The sequence below is a fragment of the Squalius cephalus genome (genome assembly GCF_949319135.1).
Source record: "Squalius cephalus genome assembly, chromosome: 14".
NCBI lineage: Eukaryota > Metazoa > Chordata > Actinopteri > Cypriniformes > Leuciscidae > Squalius > Squalius cephalus.
In genome coordinates, this window is record NC_137135.1 from 21,634,610 (window position 1) to 21,652,420 (window position 17,811).

Here is a 17,811-nt window from a genome sequence, read left to right on the forward strand (position 1 = left end):
AAGAGGAGAAATTACTAGGGGTTTGGAGATGATAATTCCCCATAAAGCGTGATTAAGGTCATCAGTTTTTAACCACATGCTTTGTTGTGTCTGAGTGTGAAAGCAGAGGCTGTCACAACACTGTCTGTATAGATGTGATAATCCACAAAAAATGCTTGATGCAGAGGAACGATGAAAACACATTTATTACACACATGGAAAATACAGGTAAACACCAGAATGAAACATGAGACAATGATCAGACGATGACAGAGGGTTACATAAAGGGTAACAAGAGACTAAGTGAAGGAAAGGTGTATGTGATTAGTTGACTTGGTAACAAACAAGGGTTTCTATGTAAACTAACAAGATTACAATGGAGACAGTGTAACAGGAACTGAACCAAGGCAAACAAAGAACAAATATTAAAAAAAAGGAATATAAAAAAAGTCATTAAGACTGAAACTTAAACCCAAATCCAGGAGGGTGGTGGAGCGAAGGTGGAACAGGGGAAAGGATGGAGGGCCAGGCCTGTGTGGCGTAAAGACCAAGTTGGCGCTGACTTTCAGGGAGCCAAGGCGGAGCTGGCAGTGACCAGGTTGGAACCGGCAGAGTAGGAGACCCCCAAGGCGGAGCAGGCAGAGCTGAAAACAACCAAAGGGGGGCTGAAGGTACAGGAGTCCACCAGGGCAGAGCAGAAGACCACCATAGTAGAGAAGACTAAACAGAAGACCCCCACGGTGGAGCAGGCGGAGTAGAGGACCACTGCAGAGCAGAAGACCCCCATGGCGGGAGCCTGGAACATCACAGTGCTGTCGGTGCTGGATATCACGGCAACACTGAAACATAGAGCACAGAGGGATTCACTGCCTCAATGGCCATAACAGGGAGCTCAAAATTGGCTTCTGTGACCATGACTCAAAGAGCTCAAAGAGTTCATCGGCCTCAGTGGCTGTAACGGAGGCAACAGGGAACAATGGGAGTTCATAACCAGCCTCCGTGATCGTGACTGGGCAGACAAAGGGTTCATATTCGGCCTCCTTGGCTGTGACAGGGCAGACAGAGAGTTCATATTCACCCTCCTTGGATGTAACAAGGCAGACAGAGAGTTAATATTTGGCCACCTCTGCCTCAGTTGGAGCTGTAGTGGTAGCCGCTACCTCGGGAGGACCTGTGGGAGTGTATGCGAGCCAAACACACAAGATAGTGGTAGCCATCACAGACAGCACAGACAACAGTGGCAGTAACTCTGCAACCATCTGACCTGGATATGCTGAGACCACCAGATTTGAGGGAGCTGAGACCACTGGACTTGAGGGTGCTGAGACCGCTGAGACCAGGACTTGAGGGCCCTGAAACCAACAGACTTTAGAGCCCTGAAACCACCGGACTTGAGGGTGCTGAGGACCACTCGGCTTGCTGCACTAACCTCAGTTGTGAATCCATCACACTACCGGTCAGTTTCCTTCATCCCTGGACTGATCCAGTGATCAAGGAGATCCATGACCAAGCTCCACGGCCGTTGGGGAAACTTGAGGTGCGTGGGTCATGACATGTGGAGACTCTGGCCTGGTCAGCGGCCATGACGTGACGAGACTGCGGCCATGACGTGATGAGACTCTGACGTGGTGGCCGTGACTAAATAAATACTAAATAAAAAAAATAATAATAATAAAAAATAAAAAAAAACTAAATAAACAGGAACTGAACAAATTGGCACAAGAAGACAAAAAGATAAAAGTCCTTGAAACAGAGATACAGGGAATCATGACAGAGACAGGACTAATTCACTTTTTTTTTAAATCTTGCATGAACTGGGGACACTTTATTTCCGTACTTCACAACCCACCACAAAGACTCCATTTGAAATGAAACAACAGACTCCTGTAATTGTTTTAATTTATTTTATTATAAATAAATATTAATATCTAAAAGTATATTTAATAAATACAAATATTATTTTTAACTACATGTAAATTATTATTAATAATCTAATCAAGTGAGAGATATTAATGTGAAGAGGCAGCATTACAGATAAAGTCCAATTTTTTATTATTATTTTTTATTATTATTCACAGCCCGTGATCTGGTTATAGCGCTCTTAATCTTTATAGCACAGTTGGCATTGTGAATGAGTCGTCTGGTCTGACTCCTTATCATTTCACCTATCCACCCCCTCTCTTCTTTCTTTTTCTTTCAGTCTTCAACGTGTGCCCTCATGATGCCACGGCGCTCGCTAATCCGCTCTCCACGGCGCACATGCTCAGTACCGATCACTGTGGCAATCTGTAATGGCTGCGGGATGATGTGATACGAGTCCCGGTGCCGCGCCGCGTCTCTTCGGTAGGAATGCTTTTCCCTGAGACCGCCAACCACTCCATTCATTCCTCCGTCAACATGGTTGACATCCGACAGAAGAATAAAGGTCGGACATCGTAGGCGCGAGCACTTGCGAGAGTCATATTCGTGTAAGTTGAATGATATTTTTGGCTCTGTAAATTGTGGTTCATTGAGCTGGGGTTCGTCAGTGGTTGTTATCTGAGGTCACAACGGTTCAGCAGCATCTCTAGAGAGAAGGCACATAAATAGCCGCGTGCTGCATATAGCTGCATTCAAATATTATACATGTGATTAAAGGCAACGATAAAGGTATTTGTTTACAAGTCTATCCTTTTATTAAAAACGTTTAACACCGGTTATTAACGTGCTAAAGCAGCAGCATCGAGCCTTTGTACAAATAACATCAACACATAAGATCCTCACGCTTGTTGTTTTTATTTACGTCGATAGGACGAAAAAAGAATTAATTTTTGCAGAGGAGCTTATTTAATCCTGCAACAGGCTCGTTGTGCGATCAGCCAGTTTCATACAATGAATTTTCAATGAGCTCGGGGTTACTATAGTTCATTTCTAGTTAATACAGGTTCTAGCACTAGAATAGCCTATACATTAGCAGGGTTTGGGGTCTTATAAAATTGGAGTCTTATAAAAAGTTACTTTTGATAAGGATTGACCCCACCCAAAGGAAGACCAAACAAGAAGTTCTTAAAAGTATATTATTTTTTACAGACAAATAGGCCTATACATTTGAAATGTCTCAGTAACCATAAAGTTCATAGATAAGACAAAAGTTAGAGTACTCTATGTAACACTCGTTAACAGAAATGCATTCGCCTACGAGGTAACCATAATAACAGTAGGCTGCCAGTGTTTCATTAATTATCCGTCTACACAAAACAAACATATAGGCTACTCTATTTATCACTTTATTATAGGCCTAGGCTATTGCATATGTGTATCTCAAAAATACATTTTATTTGTGACCATTTTTAGCGCAAAAACACAACAGATTTCGAAGTTACTTTACAAAAGAAGTTACAAAAATGCACTCCTCTCCCAAATGCAAATGTTGCACTCGGTGTGCTAAGTACTGTATACCAGTACTTAGCACACTGAGTGCAAAACAGATGCTTTGTATTTGCCATTATGTAACTATTTCCCTATAGGGACAAGGTTACTGCTTACAGTGTTATGGGGGACTTTGACAATTAAGTTATTTGCAAACACATTATTTGCTAGGTTATGGTATACATTGCAGGATGTTAGATTGTTTAAGGCTCCGGCTTGTAATGTGTTTGTGTGAATTGTAATAGCAGGCAGCCCAAAGGAAACAAACAGGTTATGTAATAACCTGTGTTTGACTCTGTCCATTTTATATTTAATCTGTCTAATTATAGCCTGCATACAATCTTTTTGTATTTTTTGCTGTATTTGGTTGATACACGGAATAAATAATTTTGGTCTTGTTTTCAGAGCTTCTCTTGTGCTTAGAGCTTGTCTTGAGACAGAAAACACCTTTTGTTAATGACTTACAGTCATGAACGTTTCTTTCTCTGTGTCTGTTTCTGTCTACCTCTCTCTTATCAGTGCAGTGCTGGTGTGTGATAGTGCCAGTGAATTGCGTGTGGTTGGCGGTAGTCAGGAGTGATGGCTGTGAAGGAGCGGGTGGAGGCGGTGCTGAATGTGGGCCTGCGGGTCCCCAGTATCATGTTGCTAGAGGTGCTGTACCGCTGGGATGTCAGCTCCTTCTTCCAGAAGATCCAGAGAAGCAGCCTCAACAACAACCCCCTCTTCCAGTACAAATACCTGGCCCTCTACCTTCACTATGTGGGTGAGTAACAAGCCTATTTTTATGCGATAATATTTGGGGTATACCATGGCAGACCTGCCAACCTGTACGGATACGCATTTTGCGTAGTGGATACGCATTTTGACCTCAAAGTACGCTGGTACGATTTGTCACTCTAAACTACGCAAAAACCTGGTGACTCCTCTGTGCACTCGCATTCCTCAAATCAAGCAACAGCAAAAGAAGAAGATTTCAACCAATCATAGCGCTGGGTTCATTCCCCAAATAGCAAGCGGGGATGATTGACAGATGCGTAAGGCCTATCATTAAAATGAGACTGAAAATCGACACCAATAAAGAATCCCGCTCGATCCCCCTTCCACTCCCGCAGCCTGCCGTCTGACTGATTTCATAATCGAGGACAGTACAGTAGTCACGGTACTTCTAACTCCTGAAGGTAAACTGCCTGGGGTGGATGTGGAAAGTTGAAATATTGTATTGAGTTAACTTGATCCTCTGGATTCGATGATCACATGGATTATCTTAAAATACTCTGTTATTCATGGTCACTCAGATAAGAGGAAGACATCATTCAGCCATGCAAATTATAAAATGCTCAAGTAATGCTGAACAATAAATCGAAATAAATTTGAAATCGCTATGGCTTACTGATTATGAAAGTGCTGTGATTTGTGGATTACTGATAAGTGCGAGTCTGGAGAAACAGGAGTTTATTTATTCATTCTCAGTGTTGAGAAACGTAGCCTGCATGTGTTTCGTTATTGTGTTAATAATAACTAAAGTACCTAATTAGCCTATCTTACATATGAATCACATATGAATGTAGCTTGAAACGGATTTGTAAAGATCGGATGTGATTTTTAACCGTTCACACTATCTAAATCTGATCGGATTCCAATCAGATTTGCATAAAAATTTAATTTGGACTGACCTTAGATGTTTTTGTACGATCTGCTTACGGCCTACCAGGGTTAGGCACATTTTCTTCCAAATTACGTACATTTCCCTACGAATTCATATAAAATGACCACCTTGTAAAATAGTTGTTTTCTCATGAGTTTGGGTTGGCTAAAGCATAACAATGTTGTTATAGAAGATAAAGTGTGGTTTGTTATAGTTGAGGACAGTCAAGCAGTCTATGAATATTCTTTGCAATTGGGAGAGGAGAGAAACAAATTGTTCTAGAGGTCAGACAGGACAGTGTTCATCGCATTGAGAGTTTTTGCTCCAGATTTCCACTCATTTGAATAATGGTGGCACAAGCAGCAAGATGATTGAGTGGAGAGTGGGAAAGACTGAAATGTACTGTCCAAAAACCTTGCATGCAAAAGAAAAATGACCAGAAAATAAATAAATAAAATCTATTCAAACCTATTTCTCAATGTTATTTACCCTGTGGTCCTAGTGCTGACAATGGTGGAGTCAGGTCACCACAGGTCTCTCAGACAGCCCCCTGTACTGAGCTTTGAAAAGACTCAGTGGAGCGTGGCATCATCTGCTGCACATCCCAACAGACACAGATCATGAGTTATTCACAGGGCTCGTGCTGTTGATGTGTGTGATTTGAAACCGTTTTTGTTGTGAATGACTTCATTTCCCCCTCCTTCTCAATTGTCTGTGTTTGTTTTTCTATCTGAATGGGTTTCTGACTTCTGGAGCATGCTTTATTTTTTTCAGCTCATTTGGTCTTGTTTCTAAGAGACTTTAGTACAACTTCACCCAAGTAACCCCATGTTTAAATGGTTTATAAACTTTAATTAAAGCTGCAGACTCCTGGAAAGCTGGTGTTTGTATAGTACCTAAAGGAACAAACCCTAATGACCCTGATTTGTCTCTTATGTGTGGTCATGCGCTTTGCCCATGTGGTTGTTATTTACCCTGGAGAGGAGGCTTTTGAGGTTACATGCGGATATGTTCGTACAATAAGAATGGCAGCTTCTGGTAATAGCTTTAGAACACATACCACCACCCAGCAAATTGCAAAGCACAAAACAATGCGCCATACTGTACATCCAGTTTACAGAATGAAAAGTAATTGTTTAAATAGATGCATAGTGAAATGTGGGTTAGGGTGATATAACTAACTTTTTTTTTTTTTTTTTAAGCATATAATTCTACATAATATTTGTTTTACATATGACATTTTATCAAAATTGCATTTTGCTTATTTATGTTAGAAATCTTTTGTCCTTCATATCAGTAATTTGGCCCAAAACAACATTAAAAGACATGCAGAAAAAAAAAACAGAATATTATATTATAGAAAGAATATCATGTGGTATGACTCTGCAAAAACATAATATGTATGAATTATTCATGATATCTGTAAAAAAAAAAAAAAAAAATACTATTTAATTTGTTAAAAGAAAAGAAAACCCATTTTTGGTAGCCCTTTACAATAATGTCTCATTTGTTAACATTAGTTAAGGCATTAACTAGCATTAACAAACAATGAGGAATATATTTTTACAGCATTTATTAACTTTTGTTATTGTTAGTTAATAAAAATGTTTGGGTTCTTGTTAGATAACAGTGCATTAACTAACGTTAATAGATTTTAAAAATGTATTAGTAATTAGAAATTAACTAAGATTAAATTCTGTATAATTATTGTTCATTGTTAGTTCATGTTAACAAATGAAACCTTATTGTAAAGTGTTACCACGTGTTTTTAAACATTTTTAATTTAACGTTTTAAACTTGATTTGCACAAATGTTTTCCCTTTTTCCTCTTATAAATGTCATTCACTCTTTTATTAAACACAAGAAGTCAGTGTGACGCTCTTTCCAAAATAACTGACTGAGAATACCCACATATACAGTAGGTTGAATGTATTTGCAACAATAAATGTATAATTTAAAACAAACAGACATTTGTTTTTCTCAGATGCTCACAAAGTGGCAGAAAACAAATGACTTAATTTTGCACATTTCTGCAGTGCGCTATATTAGCGTATTGATGCTTTGACATTAGCCATTGTTTAGAAACAATGATGACATCCTGTCTGAAAAATCCAGCATAAACCAGCATGAATTCCAGCTGTACTGGTGGACCAGTCATGCTGTTTTCAATCAAAATTGAGCTGGTGCCTGTCCACCAGTACTCCTGCTTCCCATGCTGGGGACAAGCAAACCAGCAACCAGCATCCCACGCTGGTCCCTGCATACGAAACATAACTTATACTGGTGACCAGCAATGCTGGATTTTTCAGCAGGAATTTCAAAGCTACCACTAGCAGAGCCCTTACTGGTGTTCTGTTTAATAGAGATTCCGCAGCTTTTGTTCTTGGCTGCAGCTTTGTTCTGTAGGTGCAACTTGTCCAATGTCGATGGTGCTATGTTACCCTCAGGACCCCCTGCTGAATGTCGGACCGAGTCCAAGTACAGAAGCTCCCACAGGTGAAAAGTACTGCTGTCAGGAGAAACTTTGGACTTCTTTAATCTCAGGCTTGCTGGGTTTGTATTAGTGTTGAGAAAAACCACCTGGCCCCGAGAAGCTCCTGTGAATTTTACACTGATGAAGCAGAAAAAATAGTCCTGTCCTGTCTGTTGGAACACTTCAATTTTAAAATATGACACTGCAGGCACATTAAAACTAATAGAGATGGCCTTGCCTAACACCAGGAGCTGACGTTTCTGCAGAACAGCTCTATTCTTTCTTCAAACAGTTAAGATCCATATATTCTATCATTATATTGAGGAAATATAATGTATTTGTGGCCTCCCTGACACACACACGAGTTTGGTCTGGCTGAAGGCACTATAGCAAAGAGGTCATGGACATGGAGAACATCTACTGTCAGCAAGATCACAGGCACTTTCCATCTTTACTACCTATGGATAATATGAGCTGTCTTTCAACATTTTATCCAGCCACAAAGCTGGCCAATTCCTCTGCTCTCTGACTTGGCAAGAGCTTCCTCATATTTCAGCGTTAACTTTATTCCCAGGTAATTGCATTGGTCCAAGCTAGCGTGCCAGCATACTCCACATTAATCAATACTGAGATAAACTTTATGCCTTCCTGCCAGTAGAACGTTTCCACTGTTTTGTATTTCTCCTGTGTTCTAGACAGTGGGGTATGGCACATGTTTTCATATTTGTGAATGGCAGAAGTGAACTGGAGGAGCGGGTGAGAGGATGAGTGCTGAATGTCAGACAAACAGTTACGCAATAAGAGGGATCAAGAGGGTTTGGCAGTGGAGTAATGAAGGCCTAATCTGTGCATGGCAAAAGCCTTAATCTCCTGCCTCATCCTGTCTACACACACTCATTTGAACATACACACTCGTTGGAACACGCACACTGACGTCAACGTGAGCCACTTAATGTCAGATTGGAGGTTGAATGATGTACTACAGTACTCGTGTTCATTATGACAGGATCCTAAATGCAATTACATTTAAAGCACCTTTTTTTTTTTAGTAAATATTGCATCGTCAGAGTCATTTTATAAGATAAATGTCTGATGGAAACATTCCAATAACCTAAGTTTTATGTTGAATTTGTATTAGCCTATTTTTTTCCCATTCTAGATCCTCCAATTGATTTTTCTCACTGATGGCCATAACATTATTTTTATTCTTACAATTATTCTCACATTTTCTGGAGAAAAGGGCATTTGTGGTTTATTCAGATCAGACTCATCCCCTCCACTTCTGTTTTGAGGTCCTTCCGTCGGGGCGTAGGCTACGCGTACCGTATGCCAAAAAGAACATTTTTAAAAGATCATTTGTCCCACTGGCAGTGACTGTTTTAAATCAGATTCTCAATTAGGTTTGTTTTTGTGAACATGCACATATTGTATCAATTTAACTGAATCATGTATTTATTAATTATTATGTATGTATTATGTGGTTTATTATGTGGTGTGTAATGTGGTTGTAGAATGTTGTTGAAGCCAGTGTCAAAGATGAATTTCTGACCAGTAAATCTGAACAGACAATAAAGATAAACATAAACATACTGTAGGCTCAAAATAGCATTTAAGGTGAGTGAATCACCAAGGATTCTAGATGAAACGAGTTGAAACTACTTGCAAAAGAATATGGTTTGCAACATTCTAAGTCCAACTAACTAGACATTTCAAATCCAAATCCATTTGTCCTGTTGTCTGAAGCAGCAGAAACACTATCGCTGATTATTATGGGTTCTATGTGCTTTTGACATGACACTTGAAGGCTGTAAAACCTTACAGGTTACAAAAATGTGATTAGACAAGACTGTGTATTATTTCCATAGCCACGACTCTTTATGTTTATTTCAGCTTCCTAGCACAGCTGTCGGACTTTAATAATATATAAACTGTTATAGCTAAACAAACTAGATTTTTAAGATAAAGCCTTCAGATTGTTTTTTTTATTTATTTTTTATCCATTCTTCTAGTTTGCTGGTTGGCTGCTGTTTGTGATAAACTACCTAATTAAAGTTTGAATAACATTACCATTGCATTTGTTTAACACTCATAACTCATAAGTATAATTTCAGTTCACATCCGTAGTGAATGAATTAGTCACTCAACCGATTCATTCGAAAACAAAACAATGAATTCATTTAGGAATTAAACATATAACTTTCTGTGTAAGTGTGTCCTCTAATCATTCACTCAAATGATTTGTTCAAACACACTGGATTCATACATGAACGGCAATAATGTTGCTTGGGAAACACAGAGCTATATTTGTTGGCGGTCCAAAAATAGACAAAGGAGTTGTCAATATTGTGATTACAATGTAAGTTACTAAGTAACTTTTTATTTATTGAACTATTGTATAAAAGCTAAATCACACTCAAAATGGTGTTGGTCAGAATGCCAGCATTAATGATTGTCTATATATTAATAATATGGGCTACATGCTAGAATCCATCAGACTGCCAAAAGATCCGACTTGAATTATTAAAATTCAGAATAGGCATGTTTATTTTCTAAACTGGAAACTGAACGCCATTTGCTAAAAAAAAAAATATATATATATATATTTTAATATTGCATGCTATTTCACATGCTATTTAAATAGCAGGTAGTATATATAGTAGTGTATTCTGCTCACGAACCAGTATGCTAGTATTCTGAACATAGCCAGAGACTCTTTATGCAGGTGTGACTATCAATGAACTGGATATCCAGATTCGGTCAGTGTGCTCTGGCTGTGCGAGTTCCTTTGACAGTCTGAATGAATGGACTCTCTCTGCCGGTCTGAGGGATATTGAGAGAGATGTGCCCTCAGAGGCCCTTCTGTGTGCTTGACAGCATCCTCACATAGCGTTCTAACAGCAGTCTCATTCTTTATCCCTCTCTCTTTCAGGTTACATTCTGAGTCTGGTTCTGCTCACGCTGCCCCGACAGCACCTGGTGCAGCTCTACCTGTATGTGCTCACTGCTCTGCTGCTGTTCGCAGGTCATCAGATCTCAAGGTGAGAGTTTAGGACTTCAATATAGACAGATAGACAGAAAAAGCTGCCTTCTACCAAAACAACCCCGCTTTTCAGAAAGATTCTGTTTTGTATGGTCAATAATGGTCATACTGGGATCATCAAAATGAGTATTTTAATTTTGGTGTTACCATTGCCAGTTGCATTGGGGACCAGGACCAAGTCCAAGCCTATTCAAGTCTACCCCCCCAAGACCATAACAAATTAATAATATAATAAATAAAACATTTTATAATATTATTTTATATTCTATTATATTACCTTCTAAGGTTTTGGAGTTGGTAATATTTTTTAATGTCTCTTATGCTGACCATTACTGTATTTATTTGATCAAATACAGTGAAAACAGTAATATTGTGACTGTAGCAACTGTTTTTCTTATTATTATCAATGTTGAAAACGCTTGTGCTGCTTAATATTTTTGTGAAAACTGTGATCTCTGATGAATAGAAAGTTCAAAAGAACAGCGTTTATTTGAAATATTTTGTAACATTATAAATGTTTTTTCTGTCACTTTTAATCAATTATATGTGTTTAATGTGTCCCTGCTAAATAAAAGTATTAAACTTATTTACTTCCCTCTGTCTCATTCTAAACCGGTTTCCCCATGGAACACAAAAGTAGATTAGAAAAAAGGTGTAAAAATGGTACCTTTCAGGGTACCACAGCTTGTCACTGGGGCAGTACTCTTAAAAGGACATATTTGTACGTTTTTTAATCCTAAAGGTTGCATATTAGTACCTTAATACCTAATACGTACCTTAATGTAGTACTATGAACCTTTTTGTGGTAAAAAAAGGTTCAAAGAGATCCTTTTTAGGGTACTTCCCCAGTGACAATCTGTTGTACCCTGAAAGGTACCGTTTTTACACCTTTTTTCTCAGTGTTCCTTTAAAACTATTTTAGCGATACTTGGATTAATTAATGAACAAACACAGGATATTTTCATTTTATTTTAATTGTACTTCGAGTTTGTATTTGGATATTTAAATAATGTTGCACAAAGAGATTTGTATTTAATGCTTCGAAGGTGGAAAGACAGTTAAGATGTGAGCAGACAGACACATTTCTTTACTGGAGGCTCCTCTGCCATGCTCATGTCTCTGCGATTATAGTGTGGTGCTTTGCTCTTGACAGGTGGCTGTTTAGTGTCAGATTAAGAGAGAGCTTTTAGCACATTTCTCAGCATAATGTGTGTCTATAGAAAAAGCAGTGGCTGCTCAAATTAAGATCACCCAAGTGTGGCAAAGCCATTACTGCCAGCTCATAACTTACCTGCCTCACTCATTCCGTCTCTGCCTCATTCTGAGCAAAGCTGAGCTCAGTAAAGGGTTGAATGAAACAAGCTTTGTAAATGTTTTTCAGGTATGTGTGTGTCATGTGTGATATCCATTCTGTCCACATCTCCCAAATAACATGTCTGGGTCCTATTTCACCCCCAGAAAGAAATTTGTTATGATGTTATATGGAAAGCCATTTTGATAATCAAATTTCTCACCAAAAGCTATTGTTTTCTGAAGACTTGAGGTGCGTCCCAATTTGTGTACTTGTGCACTACTCTACTGCATTTTGTAGTATAATTAGTGCGAGTAGTGTGTCCACACTGATGAGTTAAAAAAAAAAAAAAAAAAAAAAAAAGAGTACACTTTAAATACCCAGATGATGCACTTAATTAACCGAAAAACAAAGTGTTGAATGTTGGACACTTCATGCACTAAATTGTCGCAGTTAGACTAAATTAATTAATTTATAAATTAATTTAAGATTGAAAAAAATGTAGAAACCCCTGCAGTAGCGCTGTAGAGCCCCTAGGGTTTGTGGACTAGGAATGAGTCACGATTTTCGAATATTCGATTAGTTGATTTTATTATAGAATATCGAATAGGTTGTGCGATTATTGTCTCTAAAAAAATCCCCATGTTTTCGGTTCTGATACGGTGGTGACACGTTCATGTAACCAGAGCAAAGATGCCAATAACGCATCTAAAAGCTGTCAATCAAGTCTCAGACAACAGAAGAAGAAACATTGTCTCACACCAGAGCATGTGAGTGGAGTGGTAATATTTCCTCCAGAGCGGAGAGCGTGTCTCCGTCTGTATGTGACATGCTGGTTTGAAATATGTAAAAAAATAAGTAGGGCTGCCCATGCACCACTAAAGTTTTTTTTTCTAGTCGACTAGTAGTTGTTCATTTAAGCCATTAGTCTAATTGCATATTTATATTAATTTAATTACTTGAATATATATGGGAGAGAATAAACCATAATGAGCGTTTTCGTAATATATTGCCTATTCCGCATCTCAAGCACATGCATAAAGGTTGCCACAAAGAACCGGCAAAAGTAATGATTATCATGAGACATTTTAATTGTTTATTAACCCTTTAGAACCTGAAGCTAAAATAGGTGTTTTTCACATAATTTGATTTTTTGACTGTAAAATTCTAAAACAATGTGCTATCTTCATGTGCAAGGTGTCATCTTTTTCAGAAAAAGATAAGCTTTCAACAAATTACAGTTATTGACCATTATTGTGTGTGGTGAGTTTGTAAATATAATTTAAATAGACAAAAATAAAAAAACGAGAATAAATTTACTGATTTTTATTTAGAAAAAAACAGAGAAAAATCATGAACGAAAGAAACTAACACTTTAAAGTTGAAAAATGAACTATAATACATATATACAAGTCTTTTATGTGACATTGGGTTGCACAGTTTTCATTTAGGACGCTTTTTGTCATACACGCACACATATACAAATGCACGCATTCATAGGCACGCGCACATACACATGCACGCACTACATGCTTAGATACGTGAGAGAGTAACGGCCATCCGCCTCCCATATTTCATTAAAAATCATCCCAATCCCCCTTTCTGCTGTCTAACACTTCTTTCGCCATGTATTTGTTCGTTTCTTTTATTATTTTATGCAATCCAAAACACTCTAACCTGCCGCGCGTCGTATCTCTCTGTTCAAATCCTTACACCCCGCGCTGCTGTCATTTGCAGACGGAAAGCATGGCATTACTGTAATAAGCCGTATATTGGCGAAAAGCGCTTGATGTCTACTTTCAGGAACTATTTGAATTATTTTGATAGTGCAAACGGTTGAAGAGTTACAGTGACATGAATACAGCTTGGTTGGCTGTGTCGTCGACGACACATCCGGTTTTAAAGGGTTAATAAACTAGTGTTTTCTGTGTCAGTGTCAGCTGCAAAGATAAAGTTGACGATGCTGACTCGCAATCTTTGTAGTAGTGAACGCACCTTTAGAGAGAAATGCACATACGAATTAGCCTACATAAGCAGAGAGCAGCCCATTTCTTTTTGTTTTGATTTGTTTTGTTTAAAAGTAGATATTTCAAGCTTTCTATAGATATATTTCTCAGGTCTGTGAGGCAAGTAGCTTATACGCTGAGTTTCGGTTCATTTATGAGACGAGCTCCAGTTCACCCGTCGGCGCCTCCGTGTCCTGATTATATTGTCTGCTATATTATCATATAATCAACATAGATGAAAAAAAAAAAAAAAAATTATATTATTTAAATATAAATATGAGACTTAAGTTTAAGTTATATTTAAGCGTCACACCGCTCCGCTTCGCTCACATGCTCTGATGTGTAGCCTATACATGCATGTGTGCGTGCATGTGGGGGAGGGGTGCGATTTTTCAAATAATAATCGAATAATACCTAGCGATCTTTGAATATTATTTTTGCTTGAAATGCCCATCCCTATTGTGGACCCCCTATTAAAATCCCTAATCTAAAGGTAAAGGATTATTTTCGACTTCTGAATGTCAGTGGTGGTTGTTTATGTGCTCATTGGGACTCAGCTGAGGGTTATATAAGTGAATGTTCTCTCAGGAATTCTAGTCTGATAAAAACAGACGGACTGATGGTTCCGCTGCTCTGCTCTGCCTGACTCGGGCTGTAAGTATAGATCCTCCACAGGCTGTGATGACTCTGGGAATGTCACGCTGTGAGAGGTTAGAATAAGGTCTCTGTTCTGTGTTTCAGGGACTATGTGCGCAGTGAGCTGGAGTCTGGCTATGAGGGCCCGCTGTACCTGGAGCCTCTGTCCATCAACCGCTTCACGACTGCGCTCATCTGTAAGTGCCTGACAAAGTCCCCAAAGACTATATCACACTTTTAAAGTCAATGTGAAATGCTGTTCGTATCCCATTTTTACTTCCGTATAATGTGAAGGATGTTTGGGGGAAGATACTCAGTGAGAAAAATCAATTGATTGGATCGTGAAAAGCTGTTGTTGCATATACCAGTTGAAAAAAGTTGTTTCAGAGTAAGTTTTTATGGTTTGATAAAAGATTACAAAGAAATTATTTAAAAGAAATAATATTTTTTTTTTCAAATAATGTGCTCTGTTGAAATAGGGCTATTAGGGCTGGGCAAAATAATACCAAAAATGATGATAACACTTTAGTTAAGGGTCCAATTCTCACTATTAACTACACTCAGAAAAAAAGGTTCAAAAGCTGTCACTGGGGTGATGGTATCTTTTCAAAATGTACACTTTTGTACCTAAAGGGTGCATATTGGTACCTTAACAGTACCTAAAAGGAACACAAGTTTACCTTTTGTAAAGGTACTGCCCCAGTGACAGCTTTTGTACCTTTTTTTCTGAGAGTGTAGTTGCTTATTAGCATGCATATTACTTGGAAATTGTCTGTTTTTAGTACTTATAAAGCACATATTAATGCTTTATTCTGCATGACCATTCTACCCAATACCTAAACTTAACAACTACCTTACTAACTATTATTAAGCAGTTAGAAGTATATTGAGGCAAACATTCAAGTTAATAGTAAGAGTGATGACCAAAATAATATATCAGTTTTTAATATTTAATTAGCACAAGTAATTAATTAATGAATATGAATAAATATGAACTATTTTAATATAAATATAATGAAATTCATAAAATAAATATAAACGTCACACTATATATATTTATAATGAAAATAATAATATATTAGATAATATACAATATATATACTATAGCATTTTTATTTATTTGAACCAGTATAACAATACATTTTAATAAACAGCAATATTTTATACATATTTTTTACTTAAAAAAATGTAATACATAAAAAATGCAGCAACCTCGCTAATATTCTTCCTCCTTCAAAGTCTGCAGATGGGAAACTTAAAGATCTTAAAATGTACATTCTTGCTACTGTCTCTGTCTTTGCTACATTGCTAGTAGAAGTGGACTGATTGAAATGTTCATGTGTCAGATTTATATCACTTAAAAAGATGTTTTAGAGGAAGAGCAAGTTATTACATTCTGATTAAAAATTCCATACACCAACTGTTTTTTATCTAAAATAACGTACACCAATAAATCATTCACAATATGACTATGAAGTTGCATTAATAAAGTAAACGGGATCAGTTCTGATTTCATGTTGACTTCAAATGGGTGTTTCAAGTCATTCACAGAGAAGCACTCTGTGTTAATATTCCTGTCATGTGTGAGACACCCATAGCCGCGGGAACATATTTTATCAGGGGGGTGCTGGGGGCGGGGCTTAATGGGCGGGGCTTGATATTGCTAGGCGGTGCTATGGTAGAGTATTTTAAACAAAATCCTAATATTAAACAGCCCAAACAAAAAGATGAACATGCAAATGAATGAGTACAGAGTAATGTGAGAATGCTCAGAACTCATGATACATTTTAAAAAGCACAGTGCTGCAGCACCCTCAGCACCCCAGTTCCCACGGCCATGCTCACACCGACTCATTACTGCTCTCAATCAGTCTTTCTTGAACGTGTGCTCATGCAGTGTCATTGTCACTGTGGAGAGTTAGGTAGTTTTGCATGTCTTGGGATGTGATGTCAGAGGTCAGGCCATTTCTCGCTCTTGTTCCCCTCTCATAAGCCGCATGCCCTCAAACACGCTGCACGAGTGCCAGAGATGCAGATTTCATATTTTCCCTTGTCATCACTTTTGCTATAAGTACCATCCTTTGCCAGCTTAGTCAAAACCTCTCCTGCTCACTTCCTTTATTTGATTTTATTTTCTCACTCACAAATACTGTCAGCCCTTCCCCTTGTTTATAAGGTCATACTCTCACACACACAATCTCTCTCGCTCTCTCTCACTTTCTCTTTCACTGCATTTCATAAATCTGTCCCTTCCTTTGACTCGTGCTTTCTCATCAACTGTTTTTCTGACTTCTTTCTCACTCTTTTTGTTTCTCTTGACTTTTATACTGTGTAAGGGGTGAATCTCAACATCAAGAACATGTCAAGGTCATATTTCACCCTAAAATGAAATAAAAATGTATAATAAATTACACCATTTATTTTACATGTGGAAAGTTGTTCATTTTAGCTCAGGTTCATGTTCTAGTTCATGTTAGCTCTGGCCCATTTAATATTAAGGTAACACTTTACAGTAAGGTGTAATTTGTTAACATTAGTTATGCATTTGCTAACATGAACTAACAATGAGCAATACATTTTTAAATCTTAAAATATTATATCTTTTTATATATATATATATATCAATATCTTTGTTAATATTAGATAGTAAAAATATATTTGTTCATTTTATGGTCATGTTAGTTCACAGTGCATTAACTGATTTTAACAAATATAACTTTGGATGTTAAAAATGTATTAGTAAATGTAAAAATTACTGTTGACTAAGATTAATAAATGCTGTACAAGTATCGTTTATTGTTAGTTCATGTTAACTCATATAGTTATCTAATGTTAACAAATGTATTGTAAAGTGGTACCAATAATTTTAACTAAAATTTAATAATGTATTGGTAAGTGTTGAAATTAACATTAACTAAGATTAATATACTTTTTCATTGTTAGTTCATGTTAATCTGTTTTTATATTCATTATGATTTTTGCGTTATGTTATTTTCATTACAATTAAACAGATTATACCTTCCTTAATCTGTCCTCAAATTTTCTGCACAGTATATTAAAGTGCATTTTTATATTGTCTTAAATGAAAATCATTGTTACCAGTGCAAACCTGTTTTGTTCAGTAATTTATTTGTTTATTTTGGTATTTTTCTGTTAGCACATAACAAAAGATGAAGCATATTTTTAAAAGACATTAAAATATACATTTAAGGTATTTCAAAGAGAATATTCCTGTCTTTATTTATCCTGTCTTAACTGAATTAAACATTGACTAACAAATGTTTTTAGTTTTATCTTCAGTTAAAATTCTACTTTCATGTTATAGCTAATTTA

The 17,811-nt window shown here is 37.3% G+C and overlaps 1 protein-coding gene across 4 annotated transcripts in view; it reads left to right on the forward strand.

Moving 5' to 3' along the window:
• The window catches only part of rnf145a (ring finger protein 145a), a 39,458-nt gene that overhangs the window by 12,935 nt on the left and 8,712 nt on the right, over positions 1-17,811 (forward strand). For 3 of the 4 annotated variants that reach the window (XM_079892611.1, XM_079892612.1, XM_079892613.1), the window contains 4 exons: positions 2,180-2,447; positions 3,907-4,150; positions 10,435-10,543; positions 14,584-14,675. In XM_079892611.1, the coding sequence (XP_079748737.1) occupies positions 3,967-4,150; positions 10,435-10,543; positions 14,584-14,675 (385 nt within the window). In that variant the 5' untranslated portion in view covers positions 2,180-2,447; positions 3,907-3,966. The remainder of the gene's footprint in view (positions 1-2,179; positions 2,448-3,906; positions 4,151-10,434; positions 10,544-14,583; positions 14,676-17,811) is intronic. The other variant, XM_079892614.1, reaches the window with a different exon arrangement.